At 43.1% G+C, this 23659-nt stretch overlaps 1 protein-coding gene across 3 annotated transcripts in view; it reads left to right on the top strand.

Annotated features, from left to right (window-relative positions):
- CB4H10orf67 (chromosome B4 C10orf67 homolog) overlaps positions 1-23659 on the top strand; it is a 169470-nt gene that overhangs the window by 61113 nt on the left and 84698 nt on the right. For all 3 annotated transcript variants that reach the window (XR_007154236.1, XM_047868559.1, XM_047868558.1), the window contains exons 6-8: positions 6298-6430; positions 7476-7534; positions 15985-16050. Coding sequence is in view for 2 of the 3 variants with exons in the window: in XM_047868559.1 (XP_047724515.1) it covers positions 6298-6430; positions 7476-7534; positions 15985-16050 (258 nt within the window). In the remaining variant the exon portion in view is untranslated. The remainder of the gene's footprint in view (positions 1-6297; positions 6431-7475; positions 7535-15984; positions 16051-23659) is intronic.

Genomic DNA, 23659 nt, shown 5'->3' with positions numbered 1-23659 from the left:
GCCCCGTTTTGCTGTTCTGATAGTTTGAAAGACACAAAGCAATCTCCCTGAGTCAGAGGCTTCCAGCAAGGCCCTTGGAACAAGAGAACTTCTGAGGAAAAATCTTGGGGAGGGTTTTCCCCCAGTTCTTCCCGTCACAAAGGGAGTCAGAGGCTGGTTTACTACTTAAACAGAGGACTGGTGGGAACAGATATGGAAAGAGAACAGAGACGCTAAACTCCTGTCAAGGAGGAGAACTTTAAGGGCTCTGGAAAGTGTGGACACTGAGGGTGAGTTCATTGTCACCTCACTGTGAGCCAGTGGCTGTGGCCCAACGGCAGTTCAGAGCCATAGAGGGGTTTTCATTAATGGATTCTAAGAACAAGAAGCTGATTGTTTGAGTCGGAGAGGCTGGCAGAGGGGCCGGAGGAATAACAATCTTTTTGAATATCAACTGGCAGGCACCGCATGCCTCATCAGCGGTATCTGATCTTGTAGCTAAGTTTACAGCGGAGGAAGCAGAGATAGGGTGGCTAAGTTACTTCCCCCAGGCATATGGCTAGTAAACGGTGAAGATAGCATGTGAACCAAGGTCCAACTGAATCCAAAGCCCACAAAAGGAAGTGGGGCTCTGGGCTCTACAGTAATATGTCAAGGTTGTAATTTTCAAAATTAATTAGTATGTATATATAAAATAGACTATTACCATAATGTTATTATAATGTACTGGTATATTAATACTTATGGAAACATCCACCTGTAAATATCGACACACGCATATACATGCACAGAAAAAGTCTGAGAAGTTATGTACCAAAATGTGAACACTGGGAAGAAACACTTGCTCGCTGCTGGGCCCTTTAAGTGCAGTCTATAATTTACCTAAATCCCGCATTGGTATTCTTATTTAAAACGCCAAGTTTAGGGGCGCCTGGGTGGCGCAGTCGGTTAAGCGTCCGACTTCAGCCAGGTCACGATCTCGCGGTCTGTGAGTTCGAGCCCCGCGTCAGGCTCTGGGCTGATGGCTAGGAGCCTGGAGCGTGTTTCCGATGCTGTGTCTCCCTCTCTCTCTGCCCCTCCCCCGTTCATGCTCTGTTTCTCTCTGTCCCAAAAAAAAAAAAATAATAATAATAATAATAATAATAATAAAACGCCAAGTTTAGAAGAGATAAGGAATTGAACTTATATGATTCTAAAGGATTTCGTTTATTAATTGGTGAAGGCATGTTTGCTTTGTATAATCTATTAGGATTCTTTATGTTCTAAAAAAAAACTGAGTATCTTCTAAGCAATGTATTGTGGAGTGTGATTAGCATAGATCTAATAAAAATGAATACTAATTCTTTTTACATCTTCTGATGGCTTTGGAGGAGGCATATCCGGTTCCTGTACTTACATTAACCTTTTCCTGGGTCTAAATCTAGTCTTTTTAATTAATTTGTAATTAATTAATTAACTTTTAATGTTTATTTATTTTTGAGAGAGCGAGAGAGACAGAGACAGAGCGCGAACAGGGGAAGAGCAGAGAGAGAGAAAGAGAGAGAGAGAGAATCCAAGCAGTCTCCAGGCTCTGAGCTGTCAGCACAGAGCCCGATGCGGGGCTCAAACTCACAAACTGTGAGATCATGACCTGAGCCAAAGTCGGACGCTGAACCAACTGAGCCACCCAGGTGCCCCTAGTCTTACTTTTCGGAGATAATAATTTAAGAGAAAAGACTAAACAAACTGTAATAGTATCGGCTTTTAATCTTGCCTTGGTCAAAGTTATCCAGCATAGATTGGCAAGGTGATTTTGACCCATTCATTTCCCATTTGTGAAGTGCAAAGCGATACCCGCTTAGCTAAAAGAGAGTTACGAGAAGGATACCTGTTGCACTGACTGTGAATTGCTTTGAGCTCTTTGAAAAAAGGTGAGTATATACATTCCAGTTATCATTATGAGGAAATGCACTAGCCCTTATGACTGTCTGGTTTACATTTGGAGAAATGCACTGAACAGAACTCAGGACTTGTTGAAACCTTCCCAATTTGGTAATTGAGCTCCTTACACTAAGACATGAGGCGTATCTTGTAATGTTTACACTCGTAAGTGTTCTCTACCTGTTAATTGGTCTCTCTGATGCCCCGGGGAAAGAAGGAAGATAAGAATAAGTGGTAGTGGCTTTGTGGGGACCAGGGAAATGGAAGGGTCCACCCTGCTCTTGTACAAGCAGGTGTTCCCTGGCTCAAGATGGCACCCGGAAGCCACGGGTTATTCCGCTGTAATTTGTCCCCAGGGAGACCACCTCACAATTTCTGTAAACACCCTAAGATCTGAGGAAGGTGAGATAGTCCTGATTAACTAGGTGTGTACGTTTCTCTCAGCTCCTTCCGACTCCAACAGAACGTGTGACCCCAGTCTCCCACCTTGACCGAGGGCCACGTAGGGCAGTCAGTAATATGGTGTACATTTCAGAAACATGGATGTGAGTGCCACAAAACAGATCGTGATTGATATAAAATAAACCTATGGAGAATACCCCCACCTTTTTTTTTTTTTTAATCCTCTAAGAATAAGATTTCCTAAAACTCCCTGCCGCTTCTAGAAGAGGTCTTTTTTCATTTGTAATTTCATCTTGTGCAACTGCTCCCTCTGGTGGCACCAAGAAGCTTACGACACGGAGCCTCTGAAATCTGATTTGGAAAAATGAGTTTGGAGAACCAATTGGGAAATTTCAAAGTAGCAATGGAGATCACTTGGAAAAAAAAAAAAACTTAAAATAAGCAAGCCGAAAAAGCAGTATCTTTCCCTACTGCTGGTTTATTCCCACTGGCAGCCAAATCACATAAATAGCTTTGTAGTTAATACGTATTCCGATTATCTCTCCAGAACTGTTTTTGAGGAAAACCTGATAAAGAATGTGATCGCAGAGGGGAAAGTTTAATAAACAGCCGCCCTAAATCATACATGTAACCAAATGGAAACCAGGCAAGAAAACTCTTCGAGTTTCAGAAGCCTCCTCTCTCCGATCGGAACTTCCTGGGTGTCGAATATTCCTCAGAGCAACTTCATGCAAGGGCTGAGCCTCGTTTCCAGGTTTGTGCCCCGTGACTCAGCTGCGTCCTGCTGCAGTTGTCACGTGGTCACGCTGTAGGCTGACAAATCCCCGTGAGGACGGCCGAAGGAGGCCAGCCCGAGTGCGTGTACCTGGACGCGTGTGTGTGCCTGCAAACACGCGTGCGTGTTGCGGTCGCTTTAATTAGTTGTCGTTTTGAGAAGGCTTCATTTTTTTCTCACCTTAGCACGGATGAGCTGTGCCACCATCGCCCTCGCACCGCCCACAAGCGCACATGACTGCTTGTTGCTGACGGCGCTGAAACAGAGCTGTCATTCAAGAGCCCCAGCTCTGCAGGGCTGCACTGCCCCAGTGCGCCACTTTCCTGGTTGTCACTCACTGGGAGAGCACCTGCTCTTCTCCATGACTGTCATGCAGCACGGGCACGCATCAGCACAGCACAACACGCCCCAGCAGCAAATTGAGATGTCCAAGTATTATACGCGGAGCCTGCAGAATTGAGACACGAATACGGCAGAAGGAAGACTGCTGAGAGGCACATGCAGGGCTCTGAACAGAACTCCTCAGACTTTATTGTGCGTAGGGATCACCCGCAGCTCCTGTTAAGATCCAGATTCTGACAGTAGGTCTGGGCTGGGTCCTGAGAGTCTGTTTCCCATACGCTGCTGGGCGATGCTGAGGTTCCCGGTCTGTGGACCAGACGTGGAGTAGCAAGGCTCTGTGGTGTGCCAGCGCTCAGACATGATTCTTGCAAGATCTGTTTAGGATTCTGAAACCTGGGAACAGTGATCCCATGCCGCACATCTTGTGCGTGTTCACCAGAGAAAAATAGTGCACGAGCCATGGCCTGAAGTCCTAATTTTCACATGATAGAAAAACTTTACGTCGGTGAGTCCCGTTATCAGTTTAAAATTCCAGAGTGATCATGGATCGCACACAATCTCTCCTCAGCTATAACGCCGCTTTAAATAGCGACACCTAGTTAACCACCTTTTAATGATCTCCATCCTTTTCAACCTTGGTTTATTAAATGCAGTTTATTTTAAAGAAGTCTTGTGGTTTAAATAAGCCAGAGCTAGTGGTGTGGGCAGATGGTGGAAGGAACCTCACCACAAAATCTGCCACTCAGAGTGTAACAGATGACCGTAGCAGCCCAGAACTATCCCTTTGTTCATTTTGCTAATGAGTGTCCTCATTGCTGTGGGAGTCTGAATAGTTAATTACGTGCAGTTCCTGCAGCTGACAGATGGTGGGGACAGAGCTACAGATTAACCTCACAAGAAGGAGGGGCTGTAGATGGACATGAAGGGGAAAACCAGTTGAATGTGTGTTCCTTGCTTCCTGCTTTTATGTGACAATTTTAGAAAACACATCTAAGTATTAGCCGCCACCCCTTATAAATACTGTGTGTGATTAGTTCAAATAGTTCTTGTATAGTTTATGCTAATGGGTGCTCATGTAATCCACTGTGGGTATTCTTATCCTGCCAGTTAGGAAACCTTTGCTTAACCCTTTGAAGACAAATATTGTTTGTTTGTTTGTTTGTTTGTTTGTTTGTTTGTCTAAAAAGCCCTTTTAGTCTATAAGTACATTCTGTGATGGCTTCAAGTTGAACGTGTGGGACTAGAAATTAATTTATTAAGGAAACAGTGTTGTTTGTTAACTATTAGATTTGTTAGCTTTCCTTAGTTAAAGAATGAGTTGGGCTCAAATGATTTAAATAAAATGGTGATTCGAAATCATAAAGATATGTATTGGGTTTAGTGCAAAATTTAACATTGTGTTAAAAATGAACTCTCACGGAACTAACTTCCTTAGTAGGTGGCTTGTTATCTTTTAAGGGTTTATTAAGTGCACTGTAAAAATCACAGCCACTTATTTTTCTTTTGAGCCATTATGGCCACAGAGAAAAACATTTTAATAATTGACTTTCAGGTATCTGTGAAGTTAAAGAAAAATACAATTCCAAAAGGAAAGCCGTATACTGGGAGTATGCTGTTTTTGAGGAAAGGTTTTATTTTGGTGTGTTAGCAATCACGGCATGCCTGCAGAAAGAACAGGTTATCATTCATCTGAAGATGAAAGTTCAAAAGTACTTCTGTCCTCTAGATGAATTTTGAAGGGAGGCAGATAGAACCTTCTATCTCTTGTAGCATAATAATATAACGACTTTTAAGCATCCTCCTTAAGATCTTGAGATTGCATAGTCATTTAATATTTTCCCACCATGAAATATAAAGTTCTCCACCAGCTTCCCCAATCCATTACATCTTAATTTAAAAAAAAATGCGTGGCAGTAAAATCTAGACAGCCATAAGCGAGCATATTCAGATGTGTTTCAATAGCTTTGAAGCGGACAAGAAGAAGAAGAAGAAAGGAAGAGTAGCTTCCCAATAAGCCTCTATTGCGTAAGAAAAAGCCTCTCCCATAACGGACAAGGCGAGATTTAAACAAAAGACGCACATAATAAAAATGTAAATGAGTTTGCTTTACTAAAACTATAACTTTAAAGTCTTTTGTTGTAAGTTATCCTGAAACCTTCTTACAAGGTAATCACTGTTTGCATAGAGATTTAAACCGAAGTCTTCAATAGCATTCAACGCCTGCACAGCCCCAGTGTGACAGGCATGCAAAGCCATGTTAATGTTCAGAATGTGAATTGCCTCTGGGTGGTTCCTCCACGAGGCAGAAAACCAACTGTGTGGATATCCGTGTGCCTGATGGACTCCATGCGGCTCCCGGCCTGAAAACGTCACCACTTTGACATGTGATGTGCTCCTCATGACACTGGCGACGCTGACACCGGGAAATGCCACAAAGGCAACAAGCCCCCCTCCTTCGCCGTGCACTTTGCTACCCCCTGGCGCTGCCCGTCCCGGTCTCCCCAGTCTGCCTAGTTACAGGCGGACAGCACTTCAGACACACACAGAGGGAAGGGTGTGGGTGGGGGGGCCCCAGCTGCCTCCCCGGACACAGCCTCCGTAATGAATTGACCTGAATGATGAGGGCACACAAACAGTATGATATGCATTATTCCTGTCAATAAAATGTCCCCATGGGCTGTGGTCTTTGTACGGAATGTACCACAGCCTTTCTTCCAGCGCGCTCTATTTAATCTCCTTCCTTTTTACTATTCATATTATAAGTGTGTAATAGAATTCAGAAAATTATATGATAGCTCTTCTGTATCTGTATTGTCTCGTGTTGCATATTTAAATCCTTGGCTCTGTGCTTAGAAGTATGGGATTCCCCATCTTTTCAGGACGCTTTTGCCAGAGAGACAGCTCTAGAAAGAGAGGATTTGGAGTACAAACTGGAAAACGAGAGGCTGCTTCAAATCGTTTCAGAGCTCGAAGAAGCAGTCCGACTCAATCTAAGGGAAAATGCAGTATTAGGTAACATTTTACAGTCATCTTGGAGAAAAACCTATGCATCGGGCACTTCCTAAAATCCATAGCTCTATTTGTCCTTACCAAATGCACATTTGCTTGGTTATTTACGTTTACAAGATCTGTTTGATTTTCACTGAAGATGGCATTCCTTGCTTGGGAAAGAGGATTTTTTTTTTTTTTTTTTGCTTAGAAATATTATGAACAGAAACTTTTGCTGATTTCTGTTCCATATGATTGATTGATGATCTGAAAGTTATGACATTTAAATACTTAAAACATGCAGATTGGGGTATGCTTTGCGGAGACACAGGGTTAGCCCTTTCGGGAAAAATATGCTACTACTTACTATGGAATTATCCACAATTTTGGATTCAGATTTAAAGCGCAAATTTCCCTGTGTATGCTTTCTACACCCCCCCCCCTTTTTCTCCAAACCATAAACGTTGGCAAAAGTCGCATTTAAATCACCAAAGTTGAAGCGTTTTGAAGTATTTTTTCACTTACTGTTATCTTCGTATTTATGTTAATTATATAGTGTTCCCCTAACCTGCAGTTATGAAAAGCAATGAATAAGCAATAAAAAAAAAAACCTTACAGCAAAACGTTGATAAAACCAGAGATACTACAATATCCCTTGAATATAAATTATGCCTTGCCACTGCAGTTTGATTTTCCTTCTAATGTGGTGTAATAACGCTTTTTCAGGTTCTGGTGATTCTTACTGTGTCCCAAAGTACCACCTGCTAAAGCACTTTGTATTGGCTGTGACTAACAGCAAAAATGTCCCTTGCTAGTATTGATGAAAAGCTTTCAGCCCTCGGCCACACTTGGATCTTGAACTTAGTTCTTAATCCCTATCTGACCAGCCGTCTGAACAGCAGGAAGAAGGCCGTGAATGTCAAGGGCAGTTGTGAAGGTCACAGTCCTGCTAGGACTCGAGTCCACCACGCCTGCCAGCCGCGTACAGCCTGTCCCGGAGCAGGGAGTTTGAATACAGGGCCATAAGTTTGTAATTTCATGCTTGGCCTCTCTCTCCTTTTGTTTACAGAAGATGAAATTATAACTCTGAAAGAGATGGCAGCAAAGGATCATAGAACTATTCAAAAGGTACTGTAACTTTTTACATCGACGAACACTCCTTTACGCTGAAGTATCAGCACTATCGGTGGCTTAACGCTGCATCCCGCTTGTCCCGAGGTATAGAAAAAGATCGATTTCGATTTCTGTGTTTCATCTCTCCCGTTATTTAGGTAGGGTCTCTGGTAATCAATAAGGATTCCATCTTGAAAATGAATTAATGAGGGGCCCCTGGGTGGCGCAGTCGGTTAAGCGTCCGACTTCAGCCGGGTCACGATCTCGCGGTCCGTGAGTTCGAGCCCCGCGTCGGGCTCTGGGCTGATTGCTCGGAGCCTGTAGCCTGTTTCCGATTCTGTGTCTCCCTCTCTCTCTGCCCCTCCCCCGTTCATGCTCTGTCTCTCTCTGTCCCAAAAATAAATTTAAAAAAACGTTAAAAAAATATTAAAAAAAAAAAAAGAAAATGAATTAATGTGCAGAGACTTTTTTCTTTGGGATAGCTGAGTGTTTACCTTGTTGACTGTAAGGAAAGAAAAGTTACAGGACGAGGAGGTCCCAAGATGTGCCTGGGGAAAAATTCTATTATTAACAACGAACAATCTTATTTGCAGCCCAGATGTGGCCGCGTGTTCATTTTGCGGTGTGGGTGTACTGGGCTTATGTTGTGCAGGAAATCTGTATTTAGAACAGGGAATTCTTTTGGTATCGCCAAGGTCAAGATCTCCTAGAGCATCCAATGCAGCAGGACCTCAGCGGTTCTGCGCCCTCGCACAGGTCAGGCGCCCCTGCTTTGGGGTTTCTTCGCTCTCTGTACCATAGCCATCGACACATTTTCAGTGATGGTGGGTCCTCCCTGCCATGCTGTAAGCCCCATGAGGGCAGAAGCAGTATTTTTTCCATCTCTGGTACATTGCCAATGCTGAGCACAGAGCCTGGCAGCCTTACAGATGCTCTTTCAGTGATCCGTAGGATGAGAATGTGTTTAGAGGTGAAATTCACAGGTGAAAATGTGTATTTACGTCCCTGAATTGTTCCGAATAAACATAAATGTTTTCTGCTAGCTGAATCGAGGGTCAGTTAAAAATGAAAATTAATTTAAAAAATGAAAATTAATTAAAACTGGATAACATTAAACATTCAGTTCCTCAGTTGCACTAGCTTTATTTCTAGAGCCCAGGAAACGGCCACCTGTGCTTAAGTTTAGGTCCAAATTTCAACTTGATTTTACAGTTCAGGGTATTCTTGGGTTTTAGGTAAATGACTTTTAAGAATTATTTTTTTATCTTAATTTAATTTTTTTAAGTTTATCTATTAAACTTGAGAATGAGAAAGCATGAGTGGGGGAGGGGCAGAGAGAGAGAGAGAGAGAGAGAGAGAGAGAGAGAGAGAGAGGAGAGAGTCCCAAGCAGGTTCCACACAGTCAGCACAGAGCCCGATGCAGGGCTCGAACTCACAAACTGTGAGATCATGGCCTGAGCTGAAGTTGGGCACTCAATGGACTGAACTACCCAGGCGCCCCTAAGAACTACTTTTGATTTGATTTGATTTGATGTGATTTGATTTAAGTGTTTATTTTTGAGAGAGAGAGAGAGAGGCAGAGAGAGGCAGAGAGAGAGGGAGACAGAGGATCCGAAGCAGGCTCCGTGCCAACAGCAGACAGCCCTATGAGGGGCTCAAACTCACAAACCATGAGATCATGACCTGAGCTGAAGTTGGACACTTAATCAGCGGAGCCACCCAGGCGCCCCCTGAGCACCATGTTTTAAAGAATTGGTTGACCTGAAGGCTCAGAGTTGGGAGATGTTTTCTCTGATAACTGAACCCATCACGAGTTTCCAGGGCGAATTCTTTTTCTAGCACTGCAGCTTACTTGCAGCGGTGACCGTTCAAGTCCCATCCACACAGAGAAAACAACAGAGTTTGTGGACAGACAAGTTTCACTTTCTTGGCATCAATGTCTATGGTTGAAAATGGCTTCCAGTGTCACTTCACCTACAAGGAACCGTCACAGTTTATTTAAATGTTTCCGAAACTGCTCAATCCGTACTGTCACCGGGAGAAATGAATTGTGTAGGCTTACTATTCTCTGAGAGGAGCACGAGAAATTAAGGCCAAAAAAATCTGACCGTCAGGCCACTGATTAGAAAAAACATGCCCTTCAGATGACAGGTTATACCCTCTGTGAGCTTAAATGTTTCCCTTAAATCCTTCCTCAACTTCCTTAAATCTTCACTGTCCCAAGGTAGCCCTCTGTGGCTATTTGAACACGTGAATCATGTCTAGTGCAACCGAGGGACTCAATTCTTACTTGTATCTCATTTTAATTTAAAAAATTTTAAAACCGATACTTGTTTCGGGATATTGGAAAACCCTTATGTATATTTTAAGTAACTTGGTATGTGAATCTACTTTTTCTTCTGTGGATTTTATGCAGTCTAAATACAGATCAGACATTCCCAATGAGATTTTAGCCCCCAAATTGAGATTTGCCACATGGAAAAGGACACAGTGGGTTTCAAAGACTTCGTGTAAGTGAAATATCTCAGCACTGATTTTTAATATTATTACACATTGAGATGATAATTTTTCAGATAGATATTTGGATAAATAAAATTTATTATTAAAAGTAATTTCACCTGTTTCTGTCACCTTTTCTCACAAGGCTACCATAAAATTTAAAATTATATATTTACACCATATTTTTAATGCACAGCTCTCTTCTACACAAATATAGCAGATCCCTAGTCTGTTTGATCATTTTTTTAACTTTTTAAAACAGTTTTATTTATTTATTTTTGAGAGAGAGAGAGAGAGAGAGCACAAGCAGGGGAGAGCCAGAGAGAGAGAATCCCAAGTAGGCTCTGCAGTGTCAGCACAGAGCTTGAGGTGAGGCTCGATCCCACGAACTGTGAGATCACGACCTGAGCCAAAATCAAGAGTGGGATGCTTAACCGACTGAGCCACCCAGGCACCCCTGTTTGATCATTTTTTAAATCCTGTATCTTTCTTTAATATGTACTCAATCGCCATGAAAACATTGAATATAGGCACAATGTGGTATTGAGCAGAAAGAATCTCGAACCGTAGGTTCCTTTTCCATTTCTGCCACTATGGTCCCTTATCTTCCCTCCTGTCTCTCATAGCTGACTGTGTGGGCAGAATGAGATAGCGTACATCAACGTGCTTTGTCAACTGGAAAGTGTACCAGTTGAACAACAAGAGTTGTTGAACAAGTGAGAACTGATATTTACTGGTTTGGTTTCCAATATCCTCCACGTAATCAATTAATGTATTAATGTTTATTAGATGCCTTTTAGTGCCAGGCACTGTGCTACTGCTGAGATACAAAAATCACATACACACACACACACACACACACACACACACATACACACACACCTCCCTGCTATCGGGCAGATTAAGTCTAGAGCAGGAGACAAAAACCCCTAGGCTGTGTGATAATGTAACGTAATGTAATGTAATGTAATGTAATGTAATGTAATGTAATATAATATAATATAATATAATATAATATAATATAATATAAACAATGAAATAATGAATATAATATAATATAATATAATATAATATAATATAAGTATGTACACAGAGATGTCTAGCTTTACCCAGAAGGGTCTGGAAAGGCTTCTCAAAGAGTTCCACACCTGTCTCACACTCTTTCACTCGAGCTGATCTTTCCAAGTAGGTAGGAGGGTGTGGGAGCTGGATACAGAGTGTGAATGCATCAAGTGTGAGATATCCCCGTGGACTTGTTTGTGATTTGGTATGGCTAACGAATGAGGTAGGAATCTGGTGAGCCATGTGGTGAGAATTTGTGTTGGGGCAGGAAGAGGGGGAAATCTGGGGAATGACAGGCAGAAGGAGAAGCAGTTCAGAAGCCTCTGGATAAGACACGTTTTCTTTTTTAGCCCTGGATGCAATTAGAAACAAGTTGAAAAAGGCCTGTCTCTGGGTAGGCTGACCTCTTGCCATCTCTCAGGGCTTAAAGCACTGTCTATGATGGTATTCGGTAACTTTTATGTTTCAATTCCAATAATCTAATAACAGCTGCATCAAATCTATCCTCCAGCTGTGGCCATAACATGAATGTCCTTCTGGGAAGGAGTCGGACCAGAAGTCAGACATCACAGCCCAGGGTGTGATCAGCCTCGGGACGCGGGGCAGCACAGACGGCTGTGGGGCACGTGGGGGAGCCCAGCATGGATTGTAAGGGATCCGGGAAGGTTGGAGGAAGGACACTGAGTTGACTCCCCGAAGAGAGGCTCTAGTAAGCCAGGAAAGGGATATGGGAAGTGGGAAGGGTCAAAAACATGCAGAAGGGGAGTAAATTCAGGCGATCTGCGATAGCGGAAGGGTATGTGAGAGCAAGCGGCAGCAAGGAGCAGGGCACGTGGCAGGGGATTATTATTCACGCCAAGGGGTTTGAATTCCCTTCTGAGTGCACTGGGGAGCCTTGGACATTGGGGAAGGATTGGATTCATTGGATTTCTTTGTTTCAGAAAAGAAATGGGTGGGAAGGGGGGAAATAGAGAGCTCGAGAGACCAGTTAAGAGGTTCCTTGGATAAACCAGGGAAACCATGATCTGAAACGGGAAGAGGACAGTGACCCTGGTAATATTAATGAGAGTCATTTGACTGGTGCAACTGGAGCAGTTGAGAAGCCGGGTGAATGCCGAAATGGAGACGGTGGGCAAGGGGAACTCTCTAGAAGTTTGGCTGTGGATGGCCAAGAAGCGGTAGGGGAGTAGTTGGACGGGGACATGGGGCTGAGGAAGGAATTTTTTTTAAAGAAGAAACTAGAGTATTTTTAAATGATGTCAATGGAAAGAAGAAGGAGAGAGTGGACAAATGGCAGAAGTCCTCATTGAGAAAGAGTGCTCTCAAGAGGACAGGAAGGGTTGGGGTTAACGGCCTTGACGTTTGTGGTAATTGGCCCCCGTTGGAAACTTGGCAACCCTCCTTTTCAGGCCAAGGTATGATGATTTAATACAACATCTTTTCCTTTCCTTCCACCTCATTCCTTTACTTTCCCTAAACCTGCCGTCCAGCCCTCCACCTCATCAACTACACCGCTGAGTCACCTCTGGAGCCTCCTGTCTAGCCAGTCCCCATGTTCTCCAGCCCTGCTCCGGTGGCAGTGGGCCAATCCTTGCCTGTGGTGGCATTGCTAGACTCTGGGGTTTTAACCCGGGATAGCCACGCCCTCCATCTGCCTATCATTTCACTTGAATCTAATTAGCATCCTTTCTTACTACCCCCTACAGGTCTTCCAATCTCCACTACTTTTCTCAGTTCCTTATTCCATCCCCCCATGCTACTTCCTAATTCACGGACAACATGGCAGACTCTTGGATTTTTTTTTTCCCTTCTGCACTCTCTTACCCTGTCACCTTTACTCTTTTTCAACAGAAGAAGGACATTCTTTGCCCTGACTCATCCTTCCATCTATTCCCCGACTCATCTCTACGTCCCTCCTCTTCTGGAACTTTCTGCATCAGCCCCTTTCTCTCTAATGCCTTTAAAGTTTTCCCTCTAGCCTACCGAGTGAAACCATCATCTTGGTGGTATCCATTGACCCTAATCCTCTCAAGTCATTGCCATTTACTGTACTTCAAATATTATTTAAAAGAAACCTGTATTTACCACCCTTTTCTCATTCCCCCAATGCTACTTTTTCCTGTGGGTAAGGTCACAGTGAGATGCACATTGCTTTCAGTCCTTTTGAGGTTTTTTCCTTCCTGAATTTTCTTCTGTATATGACAGGATTACCGCCCCCCCCCCCCCACGTCATAGATGTCTTCTGCAGCAATGCTTGCTTCTAATTCTTCACACACTTCTTCATTCCTTCCTAAGCAAGATCTGTCAGTGGCTTCTCCTCCTCCATTTTCCACTTGAACGCTATTCTTGGGATTTGTATTTATCCTTGGTCCTCTTCGTTTTCTCTCTAGCTGACCTCAGACTTTCCCATACCTGTTTACCAGTGACTTTCAAACTGCCTTTCCTACTTCATGATTTCCCTGAATAGCACGTCCATAGTTTTCACTCTATTCTCATCCTTAATTTCAACATTACATGCATTTTGATAGCTTCTGTCCACTCCCTACGGTAATTAGAAGCTCCCTCTGGGGCCCCAAATACTTGGGACTATTTGCCCCCTTAAGGTCTGGAAGCATCTCGTTTATCTTTATATTCTTAGTCACCAGCACTAAAAATTATTGGCTGAAAAAATGCTCTACACATTTGTCAAACCCAGTGTCAGAACTTGAACTCATTATCCCTTGAATCTAGACTCTCTGTGTCCCCCGGTTTAAATGAATGACATTGCCATGGATCCAAAAGAACAGATGACAAATCTAGGGCCATTCTCTACGCTCTCCTTTATACTTTATATCCAATCCGTGGCTCAGTCTGTACATTTTTCTCCCAAAATTTATCTCAAGTCCCCTTTCTCCATCACAACATCGCTCCAGACGTGGTTGAGTCTCTCATCATTTCCAGAGATTCGAACTTCACTTTCCTGTCTCCGCCCTCACTCATCCCTTTTCAAATCCAGCGTTCACACTCCTCCATAGTTTTCTCATACTCTAATTGTATATGCTAAAACCTTCAATGGCTTCCCATTGCCTACGGTATAAAATCAGGCCACGCAAAAATACACGGAGGGATTTTTTTATGCCGGGAACAGCCTAAAACACCTTCACATTTGCTGTCTCAAATTCTCTCTGGAAGAACTCTTTGAGGTGGGGTTTATGCTCTTAATTTCCAGACAAGAAAACTAAGACTCGAAGCATAGATTTAGTTTGCCCGCGAGAGCTTCGATTTGAGCAGTCTCCTGTTCCTCTCACCGTACCGTCCTGCCTTCCACCCCTAATTATGGCATCAAATGCCTCTCGTGCCGTCACCCGACTCTCCTCCTTTCTTTTCCTGCCACTTCTTTCTCTCTGCACCCTGGGCCCCATGACTTTAAGCTTTTCCCAACTCCTCCATGACTCCACGCTCCTCTCCAGTTGCTGTGTCGTCTGCCTTTTTCTCTGCCTTTTTCCTTCTCCAGCTTGTTGCGTTTTCTTGTATCCTTCACAACTGTTGCCAAATGGTGCTTCTCCTGTTACATCTTATCATAATTATGGTTGCTGGGATGTGTGGATTTTTATGCTTTTTGACCATCTGAAATTTTGATTTGTTAACATATTTTCTTATGTATTCTAGTCAATTTTTTCCACATTGCTCTCCTGCCATAGCGTAGATGCTCCAGAGGAAGGGATCTGTTCTACTTCCTCTCTGTACCTCTATAGATGAACAAAATGCCTGGCATCTAAAAGGTGTTCCTTTTAGATAATACATATATATACATATACATATACATATACATATACATATACATACGTATACGTATATGTATACGTATATATATGTATATATATATTAGATAAAATAATACATGTGTATTAAATTAATTAACATATGAATTGATTGAATTGAATGGATGTCAAAACCAAGGTTTGAATTTTATCAGTGTATCTGACACACACAAATGCAAACAATCATTTAAGATACTGAAGCAAGTCACAGGAGTACGGTGGCCCTGCATTGTGTACTTTTTGATGGCTCTTTTCTTTTTTTTTTTTTTAAGTGTTTATTTATTTTAAGAGAGAGACAGTGAGCAAGCGTGAGCAGGGGAGGGGCAGAGAGAGAGGGAGAGAGAGAATCCCAAGCAGGTCCAGGCTCTGAGCTGTCAGCACAGAGCCCGATGCGGGGCTCGAACCCACAGACTGTGAGATCATGATGTGAACCAGCATCAAGAGTCTGACACCTGCCTGACGGAGCTCCCCTTGATGGCTGTTTTCATTAGGAATGAATGTACTTTGATGTGCATATAAATATAACACAAAAATCTATAAAGAGAAAAGCAAAATTGCTCTTTTTGAGAGCCTATACTTGCTTTATTATCTATTGATGTCATATTTAAAAAAACTTTTTTTTTAATGTTTGTTTATTTTTTGAGAAAGAGGATGAGACAGAGTGTGAGTGGGGGAGGGCCAGAGAGAGGGAGACACAGAATCAGAAGCAGGCTCCAGGCTCCGAGCTGTCAGCATAGAGCCCGACGCAGGGCTCAAACTCATGGACCACGAGATCATGACCTGAGCTAAAGTCGGATGCCCAACCGACTGAGCCACCCAGGCGCCCCATATTGATGTCATATTTTGTCAGGATAAGGTAAGGAAGATTGTAAATAAATTGGCATTTTCTGTGCATATTTTGCTTGCTTTTATAGTCAAAATATAGTAATTACATAATAATATATTATTATTACAGGTAATCTACAGACATTTAAATTTTCAAAATCCTATTAGGATCCCCTTTTCTCATATTTAAAAGCAAAATACATTTTGCTCAGTTCTACTGAGGAGGAATTTTAGATGTTCTGTTCTTCTCTTTAATGAAAATGTAATATTCTTTTTCAGCTGATCGATGGTAGAGACAGATTACTATGTGAGCTTGATTATGAAAAATCAGTAGTTCAAGAAATGGTAAGGTGATTTACATTATTTCCTAATAAAGTTGAAATCAGAAATTTCATTTAATCATGAAAGTTTTCTTTGTAACCATTTACTGTAAACGATTATTTCACCTTCGTGAATAATCTGAATGCATGCATAAGTATAAACTTTTTTACTGAAGTCTTATAGTAGTGTTTTTATATATAACTTATAGTATATAACACTTATAGTAGTGTTTTTTTATAAAACTGAAGTTTTATAGTAGTGAAGTTTTTACACAGTGTTATAGTGTATCAGCTACCGTGACCTGACAAATCTATACGTTAAGCTACGCGCACTACAATAAATGGAGTCACCCCACAACGTCATTACGATATTATTGACTATATTCCCCCTGCTGTATTTTTCAACCCCGTGACTTCTTTATTTCATAACGGGAAGTTTGTACCTCTTAATCCCCTTCCCCTGTCTCTAGCAACATTTTCGAACGATCGTCTTAAGAAAACAGTTTGAGGGGCGCCTGGGTGGCGCAGTCGGTTAAGCGTCAGACTTCAGCCAGGTCACGATCTCGCGGCCCGTGAGTTCGAGCCCCGCGTCGGGCTCTGGGCTGATGGCTCAGAGCCTGGAGCCTGTTTCTGATTCTGTGTCTCCCTCTCTCTCTGCCCCTCCCTCGTTCATGCTCTGTCTCTCTCTGTCCCAAAAATAAATAAACGTTGAAAAAAAAAATTTTAAAAAGAAAACAGTTTGATTAGTACGCGAATAAATGCGATACGCTGTCATGTTGAAATAGTGTCACCCTTTAAAGCACTGTACAACATTTTTGAGGATTTTTTATGGAGATTTGAACAAAAAAACCGCAAATATGAGAGCCCAATATTTTGAAGGATTTGCTACTTTTCGTTACAAATTGCCATAACTGACCACAATAAAGAGCCCAGCTAGACATTTTGCCATTCTGTGTTAGTCTCGTAAGAAAACACTGCCTTTTTATGTTCTTTTAAGAGAACTTTCCAGACGGCTGCTCTTTTATTTTATCTGTTGACTACCCACCCCCTAGGCCCCCGCCACCTCACCCCTCCCCACCCCCGCCAGCTTATGGTGTTGTAATTCGGCTTTCAACTGGTCACCACTAGTATGTCTTTGTTACAGTAAACTGACTGTGTTTATTATAATCAAAAATAAAACACAGCTTGACTTGCCTTCTAAATGTGCCTGAAAAGAATATGATACTGTTTAGAGGAGAAAAGGTTGTTCATAGGAAGTCAACACCACTTCAGATATTGAAACATTCCCTTTTTTACAGCTCGTCACACTTAGTGCCAAGTCATGACTGTTTCCCTAACTCTGTTTTGTTGCTCTCAGCACCATGTGTTTTGGGTTCCTTGTCATAGAAATTAATGCCAAACAATGCTCCGGGGCTACAATAAAGCCTTCTATGAAACCAACTTGGGAATGCAGGCGAGGACAAAATGATGGTTAGCTCTTCACAGAAACCGTGGGCTAACAAATACGTTGTTTTGAACCCTCTGCTTTTCGATACCTGGCCTATAAAAATCGTCTCCGTTATTTGAGGTTACTTGGTTGATTCCCTCTCTCCCCTCCCCCTCTCCTGTCATTCCTCCAAAAGTCTAGGAGTTGCTTCTGAAAACAAACTCAATGTGCCCATTGTCACGAAAAGCGACAGTGTTTCTATAGAATGGGGGCCAAATGTTACATCGTCAGTCTGTTTGTGGCGTCAGAAATCAGACTTGATCGTAAAAAAGCGAGTTTGGGCCAATACTATGAACAGAACCCATAGGTTTCCTTTGTCTCTTTATTTAAGCCTTAAGCAGTTAACTGGTGCTCTTACGGTGCCCGCAGAGGAGCCAATCACGTCTTATTTTGTTGTTGAGAAGTTTTTTGAGCACCAGGCTTCTTGCCAAGCAGCAAGATCTTGCATCACAAACCCGGCCGGGCACAAGAGCCTCCGGAAGGCTCAGAACTAGCTTGGGGGTTCGTGTTTTCAGTAGAGGGAGTCTGCTCAAGGTTCTTCTTATGTCCAAGGTTTCCATGGTGTGCTTTTGGGCCCAGCAAGGTCACTGGCGCCCCCTCCCTCCCACCAGAGCATTCCGTTACTAACTCAGAGGGAGGTTGGCTTTGTGGCTAGTGGGCTTCCTTTGTTTCTTGCCACGGGACTTTTTTCCAGAAAGGAAGATTTCTGGATTGATGATCGCACCTAGATGGGGAAGTGGGAGAAGGTGGAGTTGACGCTGAGTCGTTTTGTAGAAATTAAAAAACTTTCTCACTGAAGGGTTTTTGTTCCATGCTTGTCTATTACTGTCCTCCAACGCAGTTTATTTTCTGGCCTCTTAAGAGCCTAGTTTAAAAAGTCAAAGAGTTGGGGCGCCTGGGTGGCTCAGTCGGTTGAGCCTCTGACTTCGGCTCAGGTCATGATCTTGCGGTCCGTGAGTTCGAGCCCCGCATCGGGCTCTGTGCGGACAGCTCAGAGCCTGGAGCCTGCTTCGGATTCTGTGTCTCCCTCTCTCTCTGACCCTCCCCCGTTCATGCTCTGTCTCTCTCTGGCTCAAAAATAAATAAACATTAAAAAAAAAAAAAAAGAGTCAAAGAGCTACAAGTAAAAAGGCACCTTCAGTAAGGGTATGTAAGCGATGCGATATGGGGCAACGGTGTCCTTAGATTGGCTTGAGGGGAAGCATATGAAATAATTTGGTATCTTCCTGTGATTCCTACACTTAGTGGCTTTCACTTACCTTTTTTTTTTTTAATTGAGCTATAACTGCCACCTAACGTTGTATTCATTTTTCGTGTACAACAAAATGATTTGATATATATGTGTATATTGTAAAATGATCACCACTGTAAGTCTAGTGAATACCCATCACCAAACCTAATTACAAAATTTTTTGCTCGTGATAAAAACTTTTAAGATCGGCTCTCTTAGCAGTTTCCGGATATACAATACAGTATTGCTAAGTATAGTCACCATGTTGTATATTATATTCCCAGGACATTTGTCAAAACTAGGAGTTTGTATATTTTGATCACCTTCACCCATTTCGCCCACCGCCCTTCACCCCCCAACCCCCACCTCTGGCAACCACCAATCTGTTTCTCTAAGTTCAGTTTTTAGATTCCACATATAAGGTGTTTCTCTTCCTGTGACTTATTTCACGTACTGTAATGCCCTCAAGGTCCATCCATGATGTTGCAAATGGCGGGATCTCCTTTTTTATGGCGGAATAGTATTCCGTTATACATATATGCCACGTTCTCTTTACCCATTCATCTGTAATGGACTCTTAGGTTGTTTCCACTTGTTGGCTATTGTGAATATGAACATGGGTTGCAGATATCTTTTTGAGATAAGTGATGTTGCTTCCTTCAGATAAATACTCAGAAGTAGATTTGCTGGGTCATATGGTAATTCTATTTTTAATTTTTTTGAGGACACTCCCTACTGTTTTCCAGAGCCACTGCACCAATATACATCCCCATCCGCAGGGCACACGTGTTCCCTTTTCCCCACTTTTTTGCCAACACTTGTTATCTTTTTTTTTTTTTTTTAACGTTTTTATTTATTTTGGGGACAGAGAGAGACAGAGCATGAATGGGGTAGGGGCACAGAGAGAGGGAGACACAGAACTGGAAACAGACTCCAGGCTCCGAGCCATCAGCCCAGAGCCCGACGCGGGGCTCGAACTCACGGACCGCGAGATCGTGACCTGGCCGAAGTCGGACGCTCAACCGACTGCGCCACCCAGGCGCCCCACCAACACTTGTTATCTTTAGTGATAGCCATTCTATCAGGTATAAGGTGATATCTCATTGTGGGTTTTTTTTTGTTTGTTTGTTTTAAATTTTATTTTAACGTTTATTTATTTTTGAGACAGAGAGAGACAGAGCATGAACGGGGGAGGGTTAGAGAGAGGGAGACACAGAACCTGAAACAGGCTCCAGGCTCTCAGCTGTCAGCACAGAGCCCGACGCGGGGCTCGAACTCACGGACCGTGAGATCATGACCTGAGCCGAAGTCGGCCGCTTAACCGACTGAGCCACCCAGGCGCCCCTCTCATTATGTTTTGATATGCATTTTCCTGATGATTGAGGATATTGACCACCTTTAGAGGTACCTCTTGGCTATTTGAATATCTTCTTTGGAAAATGTATACTTAGATCGTCTGCCCATTTTTAATTGGGTTATTTAGGTTTGTTGGGTTCTTTTGTTTGTTTTGTTTTGTTGCTATGGAGTTGTATGAGATCTTTATATATTTTGAATATTAATTCCTTATCAGATATATGATCTCCAAATATTTTCTACCATTCCATAAGTTGCCTTTTTATTTTGTTGATTGTTTTGCTGTGCTGAAGTTTTTAATGTGGTGTAATCTCACTTGTTTGTTTTTTATTCTGATACTTGTGCATTAAGCGTCATATCCTAAAAAATCATTGCCAAGACCTATGTCAAGAAGCTTTTCCCCTGTGTTTTCTTTGAGGAATGTTATGGCTTCAGGCCTTACATTTAAGTCTGTAATTTATTTTGAGTTGATTTTTGTGAGTAGTGTAAGATAGGGGTCTAGTTTCATTCTTTGACATGTGAATGTCTGATTTTCCCAGAACCATTTATTGAAAAGACTGTCTTTTCTTTTTCTCTTTTCTTTTCTTTTTTCTTCTCTCTTTAGAGAGAGAGAGTGAGCGAGAGAGAGAAGCATGTGCAAGTAGGGGAGAGGGGCAGAGGGCTGGGGGGGGAAGAATCTTAAGCAGACTCCACCCTCAGCCCAGAATCTGATGTGGGGCTCAATCTCAGGAAATTGGGACCATTACCTGAGCCAAAATCAACAGTTGGATGCTCAACTGACTGAGCCACCCAGGCACCTCTATATTTTCTTTATTGAGCATTCTTGGCTCCTTTGTCAAATATTAGTTGATTATTTATTCGTGGGTTTGTTTTGGACTCTCGATTCCATTTCATTTGGTCCATCTGTCTGTTTTTATGCTGGTGCCATACTGTTTTGATTACTATAGCTTTGTGATATAGTTTGAAATCACCAAGTGTGATGCCTCCAGATTTATTTTTCTTTCTCAGGATTGCTTTGGCTTTGGGGGGTCTTTTGTGGTTCCATATAAGTTTCAGGATGGTTTTTTTCTACCTCTGGAAAAAGCACAGTCTGTGAAAAGTGGAATCTTAATAGGGGATTGCATTGGCTTTGAGTAGCATAGACCTTATAACAATATTAATTCTTCCAGTCCATGAACATGAGATATCTTTTCATTTACTTGTATCTTCTTCAATGTCTTTCATCAGTGTCTTTAGTCTTCAGTGTACAGATCTTTCACTTCCTTGGTTTAATTTATTCTTAAATGTTTTCATTCTTTTAATTCTATAGTAAATGGGATCATTTTCTTTAAGATAATTTGCTGTTAGCATATAGAAAACGCTACTGATTTTTGTATGTAGGTTTTGTATCCTGCACTTTCATATATCTTGAAGCTAACAACAACAAAAAAGGAGTGTTCTCATCAGGACAGTACTAGCACTGAACTCTTAATTTCAGTTAATTTTCCATCTGCTTCATCCCAGTGTACCTGGCTCCTAGGGACAATCCAGACTTAAGATGGAAAGGAGTTATAAAGGTTGCTCTGGCTCCTCATTCTGGGGGCACAGCCCTGAGTTATTGCTGCAGTTGGACTTGATCCTGTGACTGGGTTCCCTGTTGTCTGAGTTCCCTCTGAGTCATGCCTTGGGTGCGTCTGGTCCTATTCCAGGGAATGTGGCAGTGTTTGGCCATTCAATGAGGAAACCAGTATTTTGGTGACTCAGACATTTACTGTAATGAGACATAAGATTGAATTTCTGTGCCTCGGCCTGTATATTTGATAAAGTTTAGGACTTCTCATTGGTACCATTGCTGTTCTGAAGCTGGTGTCCCACAGGTAGAATCCACGGTTTGCCAACAATTGCTGCCCTAGGGCTGAGCACCATTCTGGAATCTGGGCCATGCTTTCAGTGATCTGTGCGAAACTGTATTTACATCGTAGCTCTGGAGAATAGTGGCTCTTCTAACAATTTTTTTTTTAAGTTTATTTCTTTCTTTTTTTTTTTTAATTTTTTTTTCAACGTTTATTTATTTTTGGGACAGAGAGAGACAGAGCATGAACGGGGGAGGGGCAGAGAGAGAGGGAGACACAGAATCGGAAACAGGCTCCAGGCTCCGAGCCATCAGCCCAGAGCCCGACGCGGGGCTCGAACTCACGGACCGCGAGATCGTGACCTGGCTGAAGTCGGACGCTTAACCGACTGCGCCACCCAGGCGCCCCTAAAGTTTATTTATTTCTGAGAGAGAAACAGAGCATGAGCTGGGGAGGGGCAGAGAGAGAGAGGGAGACACAGAATCTGAGGCCGGCTCCAGGCTCCGAGCTGTCAGCACACAGCTATTAGCACAGAGCCCCATGCGAGGCTCGAACTCACGAACTGTAAGATCAAGACCTGAACCGAAGGTGGACACCTGACCGACTGAGCCACCCAGGTGCCCCAAGAATAGTGACTCTTAATGCAGATGAGCACGACAGACTAGTGGCTCAGGGTGACTGCCTCCCTCTATACGTGGCAGGGAGAGGAACAAGTTCCCCGATCCTGCCTACCATTAAGAAAATGTGTTCCACACAGTCCCGGACATCTGGTAGCCCTTTATAATCTCCTTATAAGTCACAGAGGCGGAGGGCAGACCTTGTGGAAGGAATGTTCCTTTGAGCAGGTGTTGTTCAAAGTCCGTTACCACGAAGCCCACACGCCCTGGCAGTAATTCACCCCCTCTGAAATGAGCAGACACATTTGTCTGCCTATGGTCGGGAGGTGTATTGCAAACTATCTCAGAGGGCTGTTTCTTCTCCCTGGTTTCCTCTTCCCGAAGCGCCCTCTCTGGGTTAACTCCTAGTCATGCCTCAGGTCAGAGGTCAGATAACATCTCTGGGAACCCCGCCCCATTACTGCCCCAGACTGGATGAGGTGTTTATGTAGGTTTTTATAGCACACGGTCCCCCTCTCGTGGCTCCCCTCGCACTGTGTACAGATGGCCCGTTGACTTCTCTGCTGTCTCCATCCGGTGAGCTACCGGAAAGCAGGAGCTGCGTCTTGTCCGAAGCCTATCATGGTGGCTGCCACAGAATAGAGACTCAAACGTTTGTTATGAGTACGTGAAGGAGTGAATTTCAAAAGTGGCTAGCTGTGGGGCACCTGGGTGGCTCAGTCAGTTGAGCGTCCAACTCTTGATTTCGGCTTACGTCGTGATTTCTCAGTCCGTGAGTTGGAGCCCCGAATCGGGCCTTGTGTTGGCAGCGTGGAGCCTGCTTGGGATTCCCTCTCTCCCTCTCTCTCTCTGCCCCTCCCCCCCCCGCCCTCTCTCTCTCTCCCAAATAAACTTAAAAAAAATGATTAGTTGAAAATGACTTAACCCATACTATGACCTGAACTACCCAGAGTTTAATAAGCAGGTAGTACTGGGGCGCCCGGGTGGCTCAGTTCTTTGAGCATCAGACTTCAGCTCGGGTCCTGATCTCATGGGTTCGGTTCATGAGTTCGAGCCCCGCATTGCGCTTTGTGCCTTCCGTGCAGAGCCTCCTTTTGATCCTCTGTCTCTCCGTC

Source organism: Prionailurus viverrinus, chromosome B4 (assembly GCF_022837055.1).
Source record: "Prionailurus viverrinus isolate Anna chromosome B4, UM_Priviv_1.0, whole genome shotgun sequence".
NCBI classification, from domain to species: Eukaryota; Metazoa; Chordata; class Mammalia; order Carnivora; family Felidae; genus Prionailurus; species Prionailurus viverrinus.
The sequence above is the reverse complement of the archived record's forward strand: the minus strand, read 5'-3'. Positions and strand labels throughout refer to the sequence as shown.